The 17,500-nt window shown below is 35.8% G+C and overlaps 3 protein-coding genes across 11 annotated transcripts in view; 2 read left to right on the top strand and 1 right to left on the bottom strand.

The window, feature by feature from the left end:
* LOC571431 (epidermal growth factor receptor-like) overlaps positions 1–8,230 on the top strand; it is a 31,500-nt gene extending 23,270 nt beyond the window's left edge. For 3 of the 7 annotated variants that reach the window (XM_073940990.1, XM_073940992.1, XM_073940991.1), the window contains 5 exons: positions 751–883; positions 1,398–1,488; positions 1,877–2,034; positions 5,821–5,859; positions 7,812–8,230. In XM_073940990.1, coding sequence (XP_073797091.1) covers positions 751–883; positions 1,398–1,488; positions 1,877–2,034; positions 5,821–5,859; positions 7,812–7,869 — 479 coding nt within the window. In that variant the 3' untranslated portion in view covers positions 7,870–8,230. Of the gene's footprint in view, positions 1–750; positions 884–1,397; positions 1,489–1,876; positions 2,035–5,820; positions 5,860–6,035; positions 6,286–7,811 lie in introns of those variants that run through there. The other 4 variants (XM_073940993.1, XM_073940994.1, XM_073940995.1 and 1 more) reach the window with 2 other exon arrangements.
* Positions 1–17,500, top strand: part of agap3 (ArfGAP with GTPase domain, ankyrin repeat and PH domain 3) — a 985,397-nt gene that overhangs the window by 920,870 nt on the left and 47,027 nt on the right. The gene's annotated exons all lie outside the window — the stretch shown is intronic.
* The window catches only part of LOC110438357 (dynein axonemal heavy chain 5-like), a 14,692-nt gene continuing 5,878 nt past the window's right edge, over positions 8,687–17,500 (bottom strand). The window contains exons 5-11 of one of the 3 annotated variants that reach the window (XM_073941000.1): positions 17,155–17,227; positions 16,962–17,058; positions 11,367–11,504; positions 10,906–11,271; positions 10,557–10,638; positions 8,976–9,089; positions 8,687–8,861 (exon numbers count right to left, since the gene is read on the bottom strand). In XM_073941000.1, the coding sequence (XP_073797101.1) occupies positions 11,098–11,271; positions 11,367–11,504; positions 16,962–16,988 (339 nt within the window). In that variant the 5' untranslated portion in view covers positions 16,989–17,058; positions 17,155–17,227 and the 3' untranslated portion in view covers positions 8,687–8,861; positions 8,976–9,089; positions 10,557–10,638; positions 10,906–11,097. The remainder of the gene's footprint in view (positions 8,862–8,975; positions 9,090–10,556; positions 10,639–10,905; positions 11,272–11,366; positions 11,505–16,961; positions 17,059–17,154; positions 17,228–17,500) is intronic. The other 2 variants (XM_073940998.1, XM_073940999.1) reach the window with 2 other exon arrangements.

Genomic DNA, 17,500 nt, shown 5'->3' with positions numbered 1-17,500 from the left:
CAAGATAATTTAAGTAATTGAGCTGAATACACAATAAAAAAGGTTTTAAGGTTGCAGAACAGTTTATTTAACTGTACATTCACTTTAAATTAACAATAAATAAATGGATATATAAATGGACAGACAAACAAACCAGGTTTCTGGATTCCAGGTCTCTGGATTCCAGTTTCTCTGGAGTTAATAGACTTATTTGGTCTGTGCTTTAGTAAAAAAATTTAATATTAGCTTTATTTTATAAGGGTCTGATAATATGTCTTCATGGTTTACAAATTTAAAAAAATGGTCATTTTGAGTTTTTTTTCCCCGAAAATTATAATAGGTGGAAATAAAAAATGTATTTACTTGTTATGATTGAAAACACAGTGGGGTGAAAAATCCATACATGCTTGAAATAACTTTAAACATTTACTTTTAAACCTTTAAAACAGGAACAAGAAAATTAATTAATTAATTAATTATTTAATATATATAAACAAATAAATAACTAAATTTTATTAATAAATATATATATATATATATATATATATATATATATATATATATATAATGAATAATAATAATACCAAGAGGATAAAAACAAATAAATAAAAATAAAATAAAAAGGTTGTGGTGTGAAGGATGTGATGGGGGAAAAAAATCTGGGCTATTGTAACAAATATGCATTTCTTAACTGTTAAAATGTTGTCTAAATAGGAATATAAATATGTCTGAAAATTTAACATAATTTGACGAGTCATCATTATTTTTCAGTACAGCAGAACAGCACCTGTGACAGTATGTGTGGAGATGAAGGCTGTTGGGGTCCGGGGCCGTCCATGTGTGTGTTCTGTCAGCACGTCAGCCGTAGGGGATGCTGTGTCAGTCACTGCAACCTGCTGAACGGGTGAGAGCGCAACATTTCAGAAAGAAAAACATCCTAAAATTCTTAAAGGCAGGTGCTCGATCAAGCCAAACGCAATAGAAAAAGTCCAAAACAATAGCTCTTATTAGCTATCAAAAGACAATTTTAATTTGACGGCTTTTCACTTGACCTGATGAAGACCATGTAGTTTGAAACGTGGGCGAAATAAATTTGTCTTTTCAAAGCTGACTTTTCAGCATTCTTACTCATCATCTGGTCACATTTTACAAGGATAAAGTAGTTTATTTATTTACCAGCATAATAATATAATAAAAATACAAATATAAAAATAGCTAATATATCTAAAAAATAGTATTAATTAATTACATTTATCTTGGTGTGACTCTTGAGTCAGATATGAGTTTCAATAGTCATGTCAAAGCAAGAACTCAATTAAAGAATTAACACTTAAAACTGCAGTCCTAATATAAATATATAACCCAAACAATATTGTCTGCTGATGTTGACTTGTTCTCTACATGTGATGTTTTCTCAGAGACCCTCGAGAGTACATGTCAGATAATGTGTGTTTGGCTTGTGACCCACAATGCAAGGCTCTGAACGGGACGGCAAGTTGTCATGGGCCGGTATGTCACACTGTTCAGTGCTTAAAGCCCTAATTAATCATATAGTGATGCTTAAAGGGACAGTCCACGCAAAAATAAAAATCTACTCACCCTTCAATCAATTGAATTCATTTATTCTGATTAAACAAATATAAAGAATAATGAAAACCTGTAACCATTGACATCCATAGCAGAAAAACTAATTCTATGGCAGTCAATGGTTACAGGTATTCAACATTTTTCAAAATATCTTCTTTTTTGTTTAACAGAAGAAAAGAAAGGTTTGGAACAAGAGCATGTAAATAATGACAGAATTTTCATTTTTAAGTGAACTATCCCTTTAATAAGCTTTAAAGTCACATTTCTGTGTAGGATGTGTTAATTTGGTTTTCTTTTTCTGCCTTTTTAGGGTGCTGATCAGTGTACAGAGTGTGCTCACTTTAAAGATGGGACACACTGCGTGGCACAATGTGCGCACAAAGTGCAAGGCCCTAATAACAGACTAGTCTGGATGTACCCAGACAAAAGCAGACAGTGCCAGCCATGCCATGCTAACTGTACACACGGGTAAGAACAAGTTAAGAACGGCTGGATTATTAGTACTTTATTATTATAAATTCTATCCAATTGAAGTCAGAATTATTCGCCCTCCTGTATATTTTTTCCCAATTTCTGTTTAACAGCTATATTTTCTTTTAACACATTTCTAATCATAATAGTTTTAATAACTCATTTCTAATAACTGATTTATTTTATCTTTGCCATGATGACAGTAAATAATATTTGACTAGATACTTTTCAAGACACTAGTATTCAGCTTAAAGTGACATTTAAAGGCTTAACTTGGTTAATTAGGCAAGTCGTTGTATAACGATGGTTTGTTCTGTTAACAACCAAAATAAAATATTGCTGGCTACAATTTTGACCTTAAAAGGATTTTTTTTTTTTTAATTAAAACTGCTTTTATTGTAGCTGAAATAAAACAAATAAGCCTTCCCGCAGAGGAAAAAATATTATGGAAAATACTGTGAAAAATTCCTTGCTCTGTTAAACACCATTTGGGAAAAATTAAAAAAGATTCAGGAGGGCGAATAATTCTGTCTTCAACTGTATGTTTATTATTAATAATATATTATTTTGGTCACACTTTATTTTAAGGTACAATTCTTGCTATTAATAAATTATTAACTATGACTTTTAACTAATTTGCTGCTTATTAATAGTTGTTATCAGAATAACAAGAGAGCTAATGTAAGTTTACACATACGAGAAATTTGAATTCATAACAAAAGTATCCAAAGAGATCACAAAATCATTTACATTTACATTTAGTCATTTAGCAGACGCTTTTATCCAAAGCGACTTACAAATGAGGACAAGGAAGCAATGTACACAACTATAAGAGCAACAATGAATAAGTACTAAAGGCAAGTTTCAGGTCTGTAAAGTCTAAGAAGGGAAGTGTTAGTAGTTTTTTTTTTTTTTGTACAGTTAGTTAGTGTGATATTCAAAGAGGCAATTAGGAAGTGAAGTGGAGACTAAATAGTTGAGTTTTTAGTCGTTTTTTGAAAATAACGAGTGACTCTGCTGTTCTGATGCAGTTAGGGAGTTCATTCCACCAACTGGGCAGATTGAGCGTGAGCGTTCGCGAAAGTGATTTTTTTCCTCTTTGGGATGGAACCACGAGGCGACGTTCATTCACAGAACGCAAGTTTCTGGAGGGCACATAGATCTGCAGAAGTGAGAGCAGATAAGAAGGTGCTAGGCCAGAAGTCACTTTGTAGGCAAACATCAGAGTTTTGAATTTGATGCGAGCAGCAACTGGCGGCCAGTGCAAACGGACTAGCAGCGGAGTGACATGTGCTCGTTTAGGTTCATTGAAGACAACCCGTGCTGCTGCATTCTGGAGCAGTTGAAGAGGCTTGATAGAGTTAGCTGGAAGCCCAGCTAGTAGAGAGTTGCAGTAATCCAGTTTGGAGAGAACAAGAGCTTGAACAAGGAGTTGAGCTGCATGTTCAGATAAGAAGGGTCGGATCTTTCTGATGTTATAGAGTGCAAATCTGCACGATCGAGCAGTTCTAGAAATGTGGTCAGAGAAGTTTAGTTGGTCATCAATCGTTACTCCAAGGCTTTTCACCATTTTGGATGCAGTAATGGTTGCCCCATCCATCTGGATTGAAAAGTTATGGTGTAGAGTCGGGTTGGCAGAAACTACAAGCATTTCCGTTTTTGCGAGGTTCAGCTGAAGATGATGATCTTTCATCCAGTGTGAAATATCCAACAGGCAGGCTGAGATACGAGCTGGAACCGAGGGATCATCAGGATGAAAAGAGAGGTATAGCTGGGTATCATCAGCATAGCAGTGGTAGGAGAATCCATGTCTCTGGATGACCGGTCCTAGAGATGATGTGTAGATGGAGAAGAGAAGTGGCCCAAGAACAGAGCCTTGAGGTACCCCAGTGTTTAGATGCTGTAGGTTGGACACCTCTCCCCTCCAAGACACCCTGAATGACCTGTCAGAGAGGTAAGATCTGAACCATTGTATAACAGTGCCCGCAACGCCCAGTAACTCAAGCGTAGATAGCAGGATCTGGTGGTTGACAGTGTCAAAAGCAGCTGACAAGTCCAGCAAAATGAGGACTGATGATTTAGAGTCTGCTTTAGCCAGTCTGAGATCCTCCACGACCGAGAGCAGGGCAGTCTCAGTTGAGTGGCCTTTCTTAAAGCCGGATTGCTTGTTGTCCATGAGATTGTTTTGAGTAAGAAAGTCCAGGACTTGATTGAACACTACTTTCTCCAGAATCTTGGCCATGAATGGAAGCAGGGATACTGGTCTGTAGTTTTCAAGTAGCGTATGGTCCAGGTTGGGTTTCTTTAGCAGTGGGGTTACCCTAGCCTGCTTAAATGTAGTGGGGAATAAACCAGAGTCAAGAGATGTGTTAATTATGTGAGTCAGTGTTGGTATGACTGCAGGAGAGATGGCTTGCAAGAGATGAGAGGGAATGGGATCGAGTGGACAGGTGGTTGCATGGCTAGATAGCACAAGTTTGGACACCTCAGACTCAGAGAGCTGAGAAAAAGAGGTGAGTGTGTGTGGTGTTGGTGTTGTATCTTGCGTGTTTGTTGTAGGTGCAGCAAATTGAGCACTGATTTTTGCAGTTTTGGTGCAGAAGAATGTAGCAAAGTCATCAGTAGTAAGTGTGGAGGATGCGGGTGGAGGAGGAGGATAGAGGAGGGAGGAAAATGTTTTAAAAAGTAGGCGAGGATTAGTGGCATTGTTGATTTTCAGACGGTAATATGTCTGCTTTGCAGAAGTAACCTCAGCTGAGAAAGAGGACAGAAGAGTTTGGTATGTTAAGAGATGTGCAGGATTTTTAGTTTTCCGCCACATTCTCTCCGCAGCCCGAAGTTTTGAGCGATGCTCACGGAGAGCATCCGAGAGCCAGGGTGCAGGAGGACTGGCACGGGCTGGCCTGGATGCAAGAGGGCATAATCGGTCTAGACATGATGCTAGTGTGGAGCAGAGTGTATTAGTGGCACTGTTCGAATCAAGTGCAGTGATTTTGCGAGATGGAGGAAGAGAGTCTGATCAGTGACTGAAAAAAAAATACTGATAATAAAGGAGTAAAAAATAAGAAAACAGAATACAAAACATAAGTGCTGCACGATGGCGCAGTGGGTAGCACATGCGCCCTGACAGCAAGAAGGTTGCTGGTTCAAGCCTCGGCTGGGTCAGTTGGTATTTCTGTGTGGAGTTTGCATGTTCTCCCCATGCTCCGGTTTCCCCCACAGTCCAAAGACATGCGGTACAGGTGAATTGGGTAGGCTAAATTGTCCATAGTGAATGAGTGTGTATGAATGTTTAGGTAATGTTTACGTAGAAAGGGCATCCGCTGCATTAAACATATGCTGGATAAGTTGGCGGTTTAATCCGTTGTGGCGACCCCAGGTTAATAAAGGGATGGTGAATAATGAATACAAAAGATGTAAATTACAAATGTACAGTATGTACAGGTACATTGCTATATACACCTGATATTGTATGTGTAGCTATATAATGTAAATTGAAATGTGAACTATGTTGTTAAATAAGTGTATATACAGTATGTCTATAAATAGTGTTGTTGTTCCACAAGGAACTAGAATAAGATCATGCAGAACTTATATTTATTAAGTACTTAAAAACAGCCAATCTCTTAATATCCACAGCGAGAATTGATCCTTAAACCAAAGTATTACCATTATTTCTTGATTATTATATGGAATTAAATAATTGATAATTAACAATCATAATAAATAATTCAACTTAAGATTTGTGTAATTAGTTTTGTAAAATGTGTGTGTTTATTATAGGTGTAGTGGACCAGGACTGCATGGCTGTGAACCGAAAGGGTACAGTAAATTATCAGTTACTATTCTTCAGCATTAAAGTCTGCATGAAATCAGAATTTATAATGTTTATTTTGCCTATAGTCTTACAGTGAACAATTAATACATTCTGTTATAACAACGGTTTGTTTTAATAATCTTTATTTAAAATCTAACCATTTGCTTTTGATCTGGAACAGCAGTCCTCCATTGATGTCAGTTTGACAGCTTCTGTGATATATGCATAGCCACGCCCCTCCAACTGTTAGTTTGCTGGAAGTGAAAGATGAGAGAAGTACAAAAGAAAGCCACACCCCCTTCTTAATATTCAATTTCAGTGGGAAATACATAATCACAACTTCTGGTTCACGCAGACTTGAAAGCAGATCAATAACTAATGCAAAATAAGAATAAAAAAAAAATCAAGATCTGACTCATTTTACATTCTTAATACACATCTTTGAAGTACTGATTTATCTGCGTACAATATAATACACACAACAGAAAAAATGTCCTAGAATTCAAAATAAGAGTTAGCAGTAAATAGCACAATAGCCTCACAGCACATATTCTCCCCGTGTTGGCGTGGGTTTCCCCCACAGTCCAAAGACATGTGCTATAGGTGAATTGAATAAACCAAATTGACCATAGTGTATGTGTGTGAATGGAAGAGTATGGATGTTTCCCAGTGTTGGGCTGCAGCTGGAAGGGCATCCGCTGCGTAAAACATGCTGAATAAGTTGGCGGTTCATTCCGCTGTGGCGACCCCTGATTAATAAAGGGACTAAGCTGAAAAGAAAACAAATAGGTAAATATTTGAAAAGATTCATATAAATAAATGTAAAAAATATTTTCACTTATATTTTAGCCCGCGCGTGTGCCTGTTGCATGATCTGTGCATGTAGCAGCACTATTTCATCTCGATTATTTTACAGCATTGGGGAAAACACGATATGTGTGCACATTGTTGCTTCACAATCGTGGCATGAAGATGAAAGCTATAAATGCATTTATTAAGCCAGCCTCAAATCTCAGAGTGTCCTCGTGTAAGTACGCAGAAAGGATGTTCAGCTATATAGTATGGAAGAGGCAGTGCTTTCGAGTCACATAAAACAAACATTTGTTGAAAATTTATCAGCTGGCTTTCCCTGCATTTATTGACAGTAATACAGAGTTTCCTATCTCTTACACTTTTTTTGCTTGTTCAAACTACTTATTTAAAATAAGCTGAATCATAATAATTCTTGAGATTTCATTGGGACAACTTAATTTTTTTATGTTCAATCCACATAAATTTGTTAAAAGTGTTAAATTAACTCAATCGATTTGTGTTGGGACAACATGAAAAAATTGTGTGGATCCCTGCATTTTTTACAGTGTTTGTTTTTACTATTTAATCAGATATTAAAACACATTAACATTGAAGCACTTAACAAATGAAGTTAACAAGCAATCTGGGCGAGTCATTCACAGTGAGTCAATTCATTTATAAATGAACCGTTTTTTAACGACTCTGAATTTATATTTCAGTGACAAAAAAGAGATCTGGCGCCACCTCCTGGACATTTTGGTTTCAATTTAATGTGGCCTGTAATTTAAAAATTAGAATGGAATACTTTAATGATTGGACTTTTCCAAATGCTGAATATCAAAATAAACAGTGCTCAGCATATTTGACTACACCTCATTTTGAAAATGAATATTTTTATCCATTTCTGTGAATACAGGCAATGTATTTTGGTTCATTTAAACAAAACAGATTTCTTAAACAGATATATTAAAATAAAATTTTAGTCACTAAATAACTCCTTATAAAATCTAAATAGCCAAAATAAAGGCAAAAAAAAAAAAAAATCACTAAAACTTAAAAAAAAAAGAAAAAAAAAAGAATTAAAATGAGTTACATATATACACACACACACACACACACACACACAATAAATGATCATACCTGTGGTACTCTTTTCTTAATCTAGATCTTGCCTTTGCCCTGTGGATCAATCAGCAAATGATAACGAGCAGCTTTCGTCATGATGATGCCGTTCTGAATGGACAGGTCATCATTGGGGAGACCCTGCAGGTTCCATTCTATCATCATCAAATTCTCATCAAATTCAGGTTCTGCAGGGAAAACCATTGTATACGATGTAAAAGCTGTAAAAACAAGCTTGAATATATGACTGATTTTGGTGACACTTCACTTGAAGAGGTCATAAACATGATTGACATCAGTGCATAATAATTGTCCTAAATATTTTTCACTTCTTCACTGGAACAAGCTATATTTTTCATTCAAATGTCTCATTAAAGGGGTCATTACTCTGTTGAATCATTTCTTTAGAGTTCCATTAATATTTAATGACATTGATGAAAAATGTAGCACTGTAATCGAGGTAAAAAAAGTAAATAAAAAAAAATATTTATATATATATATATATAAAAATTATATATATATATATATATATATATATATATATATATATATATATATATATATATATATATATATATATATATATATATATATATATATATATATATATATATATATAGCCCATAAAATTCATGACATTTATAATGGCTTCATGACAATCATGTTTATGACAGATTTATGACAGAAGTTTTTGTCATCATGGTTGTGATTTTTTGTTTAATATCAAATTGTCATAACTAACAATGTCATCTGTGCATTCAAAATGTCATGACTGAGTGAATTTTTATAAGCCTGCATAAATCGTCATTCATGTTCATGATGTGTCATATCATGATTATAAAGGTTTTATGACAATCTTATGAACACGTGTCAATCAAGTAACGTGTTGCCCTGATTTTTATGTTGAAATGAATATACCTCGCTGTAAGGTATGTGCCTGCTATCCATCTCTTTCTTCCACTGTTGCATGAGAAGAGTTCGATACTTTTAGTTGAAAGGTCCAGAGTAAGACAGAAATCCTGTGGCAAGTAACACATCACCGACCATATCTTTGATTTGCCTCTCAGACTGAGCACTGCTTTCTCCAGCGAACCTAAGACAAATACATATGCACATACACTGTTCTGTTTGGATGATTTATGTATTATTTAAATGTAAAAGTATTCTATATAGCCAATAAGACGTAATCCTGCAAGGAATTTGAAACCTTTTCTCCACTAAGTCCATCTATAAGTGCCACGGCATTGGACATTTTCTTTTTGCATGCCTCAGCATCACCCAGCAGGTCTTGCTTCTCCTTCATGGCAGCGTCATACATCGCCTGTGTAAACATGTGCATTTATATTCCCTAAAGAGGTTAATGAACTTGAATCTCACAATTAAAAATGCAAATTTAAACATACATGTTAAATAAATGCTACATACATATTAAATAAAAATACTTAAGAAACTGTCCATTGTTGTGGATTGAAAAGTCATGGAGATTATTTGTTTCTACCTATTTTCTTTTTTTAAAAATAGAACTGGTTTTTGATTCCCAGCCGCAACTATATGCAACCACAAAACCTGTCCTAGGTTGCACGAGTATATTTGTGGTGATAGCCCATAATGTACTGTATGGGTCAAAACTAATGGTGTTTATATATATATATATATATATATATATATATATATATATATATATATATATATATATATATTCCAAAAATCGTTAGAAAATCAAGTAAAGATCCTGTTCCATGGAGGTATTTTGAACATTTCCTACTGCAAATATATCAAAACTACATTTTTGATTAGTAATATCAGGTTATTTGCAGGTTTATAGGAGTTATATTTAAGACTTTTTAATACAACACAGAATGAAATTTACTGTACCGACATTCAGGATGTCTCTGTACATTGCTGCATTCATCTTTCCCTCTATCCTGCCTATTCTTCCAGTTTCTCCTGCTGAAATACATCCCTACAGCATGATGCTGCCACTGTAGGGATGGTATTAGACTGGTGATGAGCGGTGCCTGGTTTTGGGGTGTTATACTGTATAAAGGGATATCCCTTATTATGGTGGGCATATGCCTTATTTTTCACATTCCAATTTTGACAGGTATGCACTAAAGTGTGACAAACATTGTAAATATAATAAATCAATAAGTGGGCAAATACTTTCACACCACTCTTTATTTATATATATATATATATATATTTATTTATATATATATATATATATATATATATATATATATATATATATATATATATATATATATATATATATATATATATATATATATATTTATATATATATATAAACAAACATGCCTGCAACGCAAAAAAAAAAATAATACCAGTTAATACAAGTCTTAAGAAGTTAATTAAATAATGCAGGAAACTCAAAATTAACTAAAAGAGTAAATAAAGAAATCAGTAAGGGACAACATCTATGATAGACATCTATATTAAAGGAATAGTCCACCCAAAATGAGAATTCTGTCATCATTTACACACCCTTAACTAGTTCCAAACCTGTTTGAATTTCTTTCGCCTTCAAGATATTTTGAAGCATGTTGGGAAAACCACTGACTACCATAGTCTATTTTTTCCCACTATGGATATCAATGGCTACTGGTTACCAGCATTCTTCGAAATATCTTCTTTTGCGTTTTAGAAAGTTTGCAACAACTTGAGGGTAAGTAAATGGCGAGTATGCTTTTTACATTTTTGGATGAACTACCCCTTTAATGCGTTTTCAATACAGCATAAAACCTAATGACTTCACATATCTATTTACCTGTAATAAATCAATGGTCTGCTTTATGCACACGTATTCAAGCAGCTGCATTTTGGGCAGTGAAGACAAAATTCATCAAATCCTGTAGAAAATGTAGGGAAGAGTTTAAAACAAGTATAATAATAGTAATAACCGGTTTTAGATACAGTATCTCAATAGTCAATGAAAGCTTTTAAAAACAGTGCACACAATTCTGTCTGACCTTTCCTTGGGCAATGTCAAAAAAGAAAATCAATAGAGCTTTTCATATGCATAAACGGTTAACAGGCTAATATTGATCCATTTCTGAATTGAAGTTGTAAACACTTCACACTATTAGATACCTTCTTAAACTGTATGTGAATACTACCCTCGTGTCTAATGGTCACCTGGCCATCTGTCCAGTCATTAGCTGTGGTCACATGTAGTTTTTTCAGTTCCACTTGGGCCAAGGGTCATCATACCCATGTACAGAGAACAAACAGAACAACAGCCTCCACTCTGTGTACTCAGAGCATTTAACATATATTTGTCAAATGAATAATGAATGACTAACCAAGTCTCATACAGTTGCACAAGTTTGAGAATCCAGGGTGGGTGAGTGTGCAATCAGTCCTGCTTCTTCAGCTTGTTTGGTGATAGCAGCTTCCAGGTCAGGGTAACCAGCTTTATCCAGCATGATCCTCGGAAACAGGTCATTGATCAGACTCATGAACAGAGGCTCATCTTCATCAACCTGAATAAAGACAGGACGAGTTATTTGCGGAGAGTACCCGTGACAACAACACATCTGTTCTGTTGCTTCACTGATCAGATTTGGATTATATTCACCATTTTGGAGAGGTTCATGTCACGCAGGACTCTCATGATCCCAGTCTTTTCTGGCTCTGTTGGATTGGACCTCTTAACAGCACCCAACGTTCTCAAAACAGACAAGATGTTCCTCAAGCCAAAGTCATCATAATGCACCTGTTGAGTATTCAAAAAGTCTGAATAAGCATCAGCAAGAGCTGTCATACAAACAAAACATTTAGTTTTTATTTATATTTTTACTTAGCTTATTCAAATCAAGACAATGACAAACTCATAAATCATGAAAAACAAACATTTGTATAATTATTGTATAATTTAAAATGCTGTTTTCCCAAAAAAACTTAAATAAATAAAAATTGTAATTTGACAAATTTAAATAAGCAATTAAATGTAATATTATTTAAAGCAGGATTTACCATGCTAAAGCACATTTGGTTTTAGATTTTATTGATAGCGCATTATCAGTATAATAATAAAACTGATTCTGCATTACATGCATTGCTGTATAACCAAATGTAACAACTACACTGAAATGAAAGGGCCTCATGACAACTTACCAGCTCATTAAATTTTGTGTTGACAATGATTTGAGGGTACCTGTTTGGAAAGCTGTTCCTCACACAGTTTATAAAGAGTGTAAAACTTGCGGCTGAGGACTTGATTTTTCCGAAAACCTGCGCTGGCAAGTTTCACCCTCATAAAGATGGCTCGGTCAGCACCATCATAGCCAATTTGCGACACTGAATCTCTCTGAAGTTCTCAGGCAGCTCCTGCCGACCAGCATAACCCGGATTTTGTGATAAAAAAAAAAATGCATTAATTTAATTTTCTTTTCGGCTTAGTCCCTTTTCACTGGGAAACACCCATACACTCATTCACACACATACACAACGGACAATTTAGCCAACCTAATTCACTCTTTGGACTGTGGGGGAAACCAGAGCATCCGGAGGAAACCCACGCAAACGCGGTGAGAACATGCAAACTCCACACAGAAAAGCCAACTGACCAGGGGCCTTTTCAGAAAGGAGGTTAAGTGAAAACGCAGAGTATTTTAACCCTGAATTGAGAGAAACTCTAGGTTTTCAGTTTGAAAATGGCAGGTTTGTTAAACTAGAGAAAGCAGGGTTATGCATTAGCTTAAGCAGCTATGTTTGCTCATTCTAACTGTCTCTGTTTCACTGATGCAGTGGTGTTACTTTTCAAAATATATGGTCATATATGCTATAACTATGCATTCGTAGATCAAGTTCAGCTGGAGAAAGAAATAGTGATCTCTTTTTTTAAGATATTGCCATAGTCACTCGTAATATCTGCGCTCCATTGAGAATGCCTTTTTATAGTCACGGTGCGAGCGCTTAACTCAGAGTTGGTCTACTCAAAGTTGATTGACCCAACTCAGATCAGCTGTTCTGAAACCAAAAACTCAGAAGTTTTAATCTCTCAGTAAATCAACTCAGAGTTCAAGTTTAAACTGAGTTGGTTGAACCTCCTTGCTGAAACAGGCCCCCTGTTGAGGCTCAAACCAGCAACTTTCTTCCTGTGAGGCAACAGCACTACCTACTGCACCACAGTTTCACCCCATTAAAAAATACAATTTCATTTAAATATTGATTACATTGAGATAATGTAATGGATTTCATACAGAGCTCAGCACTGGGGGTTCATGAGTCACTCTGTGCTGGGTTGTGGGCAGGAAAGGTATCTGATGGTAAGACATATGCCATAGTAATTGGTAGTTCATTCCGCTGTGGCAACCGTTAATAAAGCAGGGAAGGAAAGTTGTTAAAGTGTTTTAAGTAAATCATAAGTGCCCTTGTTCCAGGTATTTCGAAAACACCTTAATAAATCATGGACAAATGGGGCTAAAATTAGTCCCATTACCATAGTAAGAAAAATGCCAAACTCGATGCGGTTGAACTCAAAACAACCCCAAGCACCAGACTGGACTAATCCTGTTTGACAAACATTACAAACATTGATCATCGTCTGAAAAACGTCAAACACTTGAAATATTCACCCTCTATTCTAATGAACAGGTGCTTTGTTAAGATTAATTTGGAGTTTGAGAAGTTTATTTAACCTGCGGCCCAGTCCACAGAAATCCATCTGGTCAGAGCAATTAAAGACAACTACGTGGTTTCAGTTTTTCCAGCTGGAGCTCCTCCCATACTCATTCCTAAAGTCTGGGCCAATGTGATATAACACCTGCTCGGAACCAATCAAAATAAGCATGTGGTTAATTTTCAAAAGTAGACGATAAGTGCAACTCTTTAAGGATGTGTTCACACTTGTAGTTCCACTGTCTTGATTTGTTTGTCTGGACAAAAAAAAAAAAAAAGGGAAAAATGATGCATTTGTGAAATCATGTCCTTTTGTTGGCTCCATTTAATGTATTTTGTCCCTGTTGTATTTACAGTGCTGTCCAAAAGTCTTAGGCCTCAGTTGTATTGCCTTGGCTCACTCAGGAAGGTAAAAGGATCGCTAGATTAATCAAATACGTAGATTTATTAACAAACACTCACTTGGAAGGCCTTCGATAACGCAGGAGCCTCAAGAACAACATGGGTTGCCAACGAAGCACAATTGAGAGAACAAGATGAAGGATTGAACAAAACACAGGAATGTAAATACACTGGAGATGATTAAACTGATTGCATACAGGGGTGAGACACAGGTGGAAATAATGAACATTTACAAATGGCGGGAACTAGAACAAAAGGGTCACATGATGAAAACAAACACACATGGAGAATGAAAACATGAGGGAAGATCACATGACATGGAACACAGGATCTGACAGTGTTGTGGAAAAAAGATTCTGGTCTGCAAAATATTAAAGTCTCCAAGTCAAATTTTTCAAAAAAATGACAAAGTCCGAGATCTCTGAAGTCTTTAGGCAAAGCAGTTTATTGTTACATCAGTAACAACAGAGACAGGTCGTTCGAGTGTCTGCCGAACATAGGCTTGCACACAGTTTAAATACATTTCTGTGTCTTAATACTCCACCCAAATTTACACATTACACACCTCCATCAGCTTCTCCGCTAATGGGATCTTAAATCTCTCAGGTGCCCGCCACCAATAAAGTCTCAGGGTCTTTCAGGGATCTTACCCATGTCCAGTTAAGGTCTTTCCTTCCTGTTTCAAAAGCGATGACTCAGCCAAAAAACAATGCTCAACAATATATCTTGTTCACTGTCCACTGAGCTGTCAACTGTAAGTTCAGCTGAAGTTCTCGGGTACTCATATTTTTTAGAAGTCATTACAAATGAGTGTGGGCGCACGTGCAGGTGTGCCTTATCATGAGTTACAGAACAGAATGCAGATGTCCTTATGGCCTTGCTTCCATATCTACTCTCATTGTGACATTAATGCTGCTCTCCTAATTTATCTTCTCATCTCTGAATGCATTTACAAAGAATGATTTTTTATTTACCAAAGCACACATACCTGATAATAATGCCACAGGTATGGGTAATAATAGAACAGATAATAATAATAATAATACTGAAATCACTCAAATCAGCAAATAAATGAGAGCAATACATTCATCAGAAATTTATCAAGACACAATGAGTTACCTGCAGTTCTTTATTTTTGTTTGCAAAATTCCTTTTATTTCTTAAAACTCATTTTTCCCTTTGCGATTTTTTTGAGATTTGCATTATTTTAAAATTTTTTTGCTCAATATTTTATTTTTTGTTTGCAAAACTTTCATGTTGCAAGTATATATGGCCCCAGATTGACTCCATAAAAAGCACAGGCAGGTTTTACTTCGTCATGTACATCCTACTAGAAAGCCCCTAATATGAATATGAGTTTTATTTTTCAGCATGATAATGATCCCAAACAAACTGCTAATGTAATGGACAGAGCAATTTGCAAAAATTATGTAAAATCTAATATAATTTGGAGAGAAAATCAGTTGATGAAACAAAGAGAGTAATGGAATGGCCTCAACAGAGTCCAGACCTAAATATTATATACAGTATGTATAGGCAATGTTACAGGCAGTATGAGAATAACCTGGAGAAAAAAAAGAAAGATAGAACATGCTAAATCTAACTCTTTGAAATGCTGAAAGATGCTTGATATTAAATAGCAAATAATTTCAGAAAAAAACTCTACAAAAAAGTTCAATCTGCCTTGGTACGCATGCTCCGTGCACCCTTTGGCAATGTTCACACTCATTCAAATGAAATGAGCTAAATAGAGCAATTGATTTAATCAAACCAAACCCAACAAATGTGAACACACCCAGTATTTATAATGATCCTGGCGTCTTGAATGTATCTATACTGGCCTGTCAGTAAGGGAAGTAATCACAAGATGATCAGTGCAGCCCAGATGCTCATTACAGTAATCAAACTCCACATCTGTGATTTGGATTATGCATCTGTCTGTGTCATCTATGAAGTAGAAACGGGACTGCTTCTGCCATTCAAGATCTAACAGTAACCGGATCTTCATTTGTACCTTAAGAGGAAGATAGAAAACAAGGCAAAAGTTGGAAGTAAAATAAATCAATGTTTAAAGGTTAAAGTTTAATACTGTGTAAAGAGGCAGTTCACCCAAAAATTAAAATGATCTCATCATGTATTTTCCCTCATTATGAGTTTCTTTCTTCTGTTCAATACTAAAGCGATAATTAGAAAACTACTAGCTGCTGGGACCCATCGACTGCCATAGCAGGAAAATAAAATACTTTGGATGTTAGCTGGTACCAGCAACCAGATATTTTTCTTTTATGCTTAGCAGAAGAAAGAAACTTGAATAGGTTTTGAGTGAATGGTGAGTAAAAGAGGAGAGAATTTAAATGTGCAGGGTGTTGGTTTGACACCCAGTGGTTGAACTCGGTATTGCATTCCAGGATCAAAGACAACGACAAATGATTGAGGACCAAAAGCAGCTGACCTGACTATCGAGTCTAAAGGCTAATTTAAATCGTCTTCTATATGAAAGCAACCACATGCAATAGAAGGAATATTTTCCATATTAACATGAGCTTTTATCCTAACCAATACCTGAAATTTATATTTTAGAAACAGGTACACCTCATGTGCTTTATTCAGTGTAAAATACTAATAATGTGAGTTTGAATGCCATTTTACATGACATTCATTACCATAATACTGAAAGCAGCAGCAGCAGATAGTTCACCTCAGATCTTCAAAATAAAATAAACCGTTTGAAATTGAACTTTAAAAACTGTGACTCAGTGCAAGCCAACACATAGCAGTGGGACAGGTGTGCCTAATAAAGTGGCCGGTGAGTGTATATGTTATACCAATCTAGTACCAAGACGTGTTTACAGTAATCTGATCACAAGTGATTAACATGCATTGAAATGCATCTCATGACCACTTGTGTTTAGATTCCATCATGCTCCACATCACTTCTGCAAAAGCACTCAGTGTGATTTACGAGTACTATTGAATGAAGAGCCCCATGTCGATGAATGAACCATTAAGAGCCAGTTTACACCTGCATTTAACGTCTCTTACATCAGTAACTGGATTGACAGAAACTCATCTTAATAGCAGTAGTAAATGGAGCCTTTAATGATTTCCCAAGCATAATTTTTGAAATTCACTGAATCATATAATATACCTCCTGAGACTTGAGGGCTTGGTTCATGACTTGAGTAAAAAGAAACTCCAGATTGTGCAGGATACTCTGAGCAGTCAAGCATTCCAAAATTCACCTCCTGCAGAGAAAGACATAAGACAATCAAATACTTATAGATGGTACCAACATGGCCAGTCACAGTCATAAACACACACACACACGCACACACACTGACCTGGGATATGTTTGTAGTGGTTATGGCCTTGTCTGTGATTTTTCAAGAAAAACAAACACTGTCCGGTAAGAGCCTGCAATCAGTAAAGAGTAATGCCGTTCATTGTTTTTCTCCCAAGCAACAGGCATACGTATCTAGTACTTAGTCACTCGCCATTTAGAACATGCTGTCCATCCGAAGCTACTTAAAATGCATTAATTGTATGACTGGAACAACCTGTTTCCTCATCATTTCAGGCTTCAATGTCACATGATTCTTCGGAAATCATTAATAAAACAATTTAGTGCTCCAGTTAAATCAATTTTAGTTTAGGTTTTTTTTGGAAATACGTGTTTTTCTCAGGATT

This window comes from Danio rerio, chromosome 24, assembly GCF_049306965.1.
Source record: "Danio rerio strain Tuebingen ecotype United States chromosome 24, GRCz12tu, whole genome shotgun sequence".
NCBI lineage: Eukaryota > Metazoa > Chordata > Actinopteri > Cypriniformes > Danionidae > Danio > Danio rerio.
Note: the sequence above shows the minus strand (reverse complement) of the source record. Positions and strands in the feature narration are given on the sequence as shown.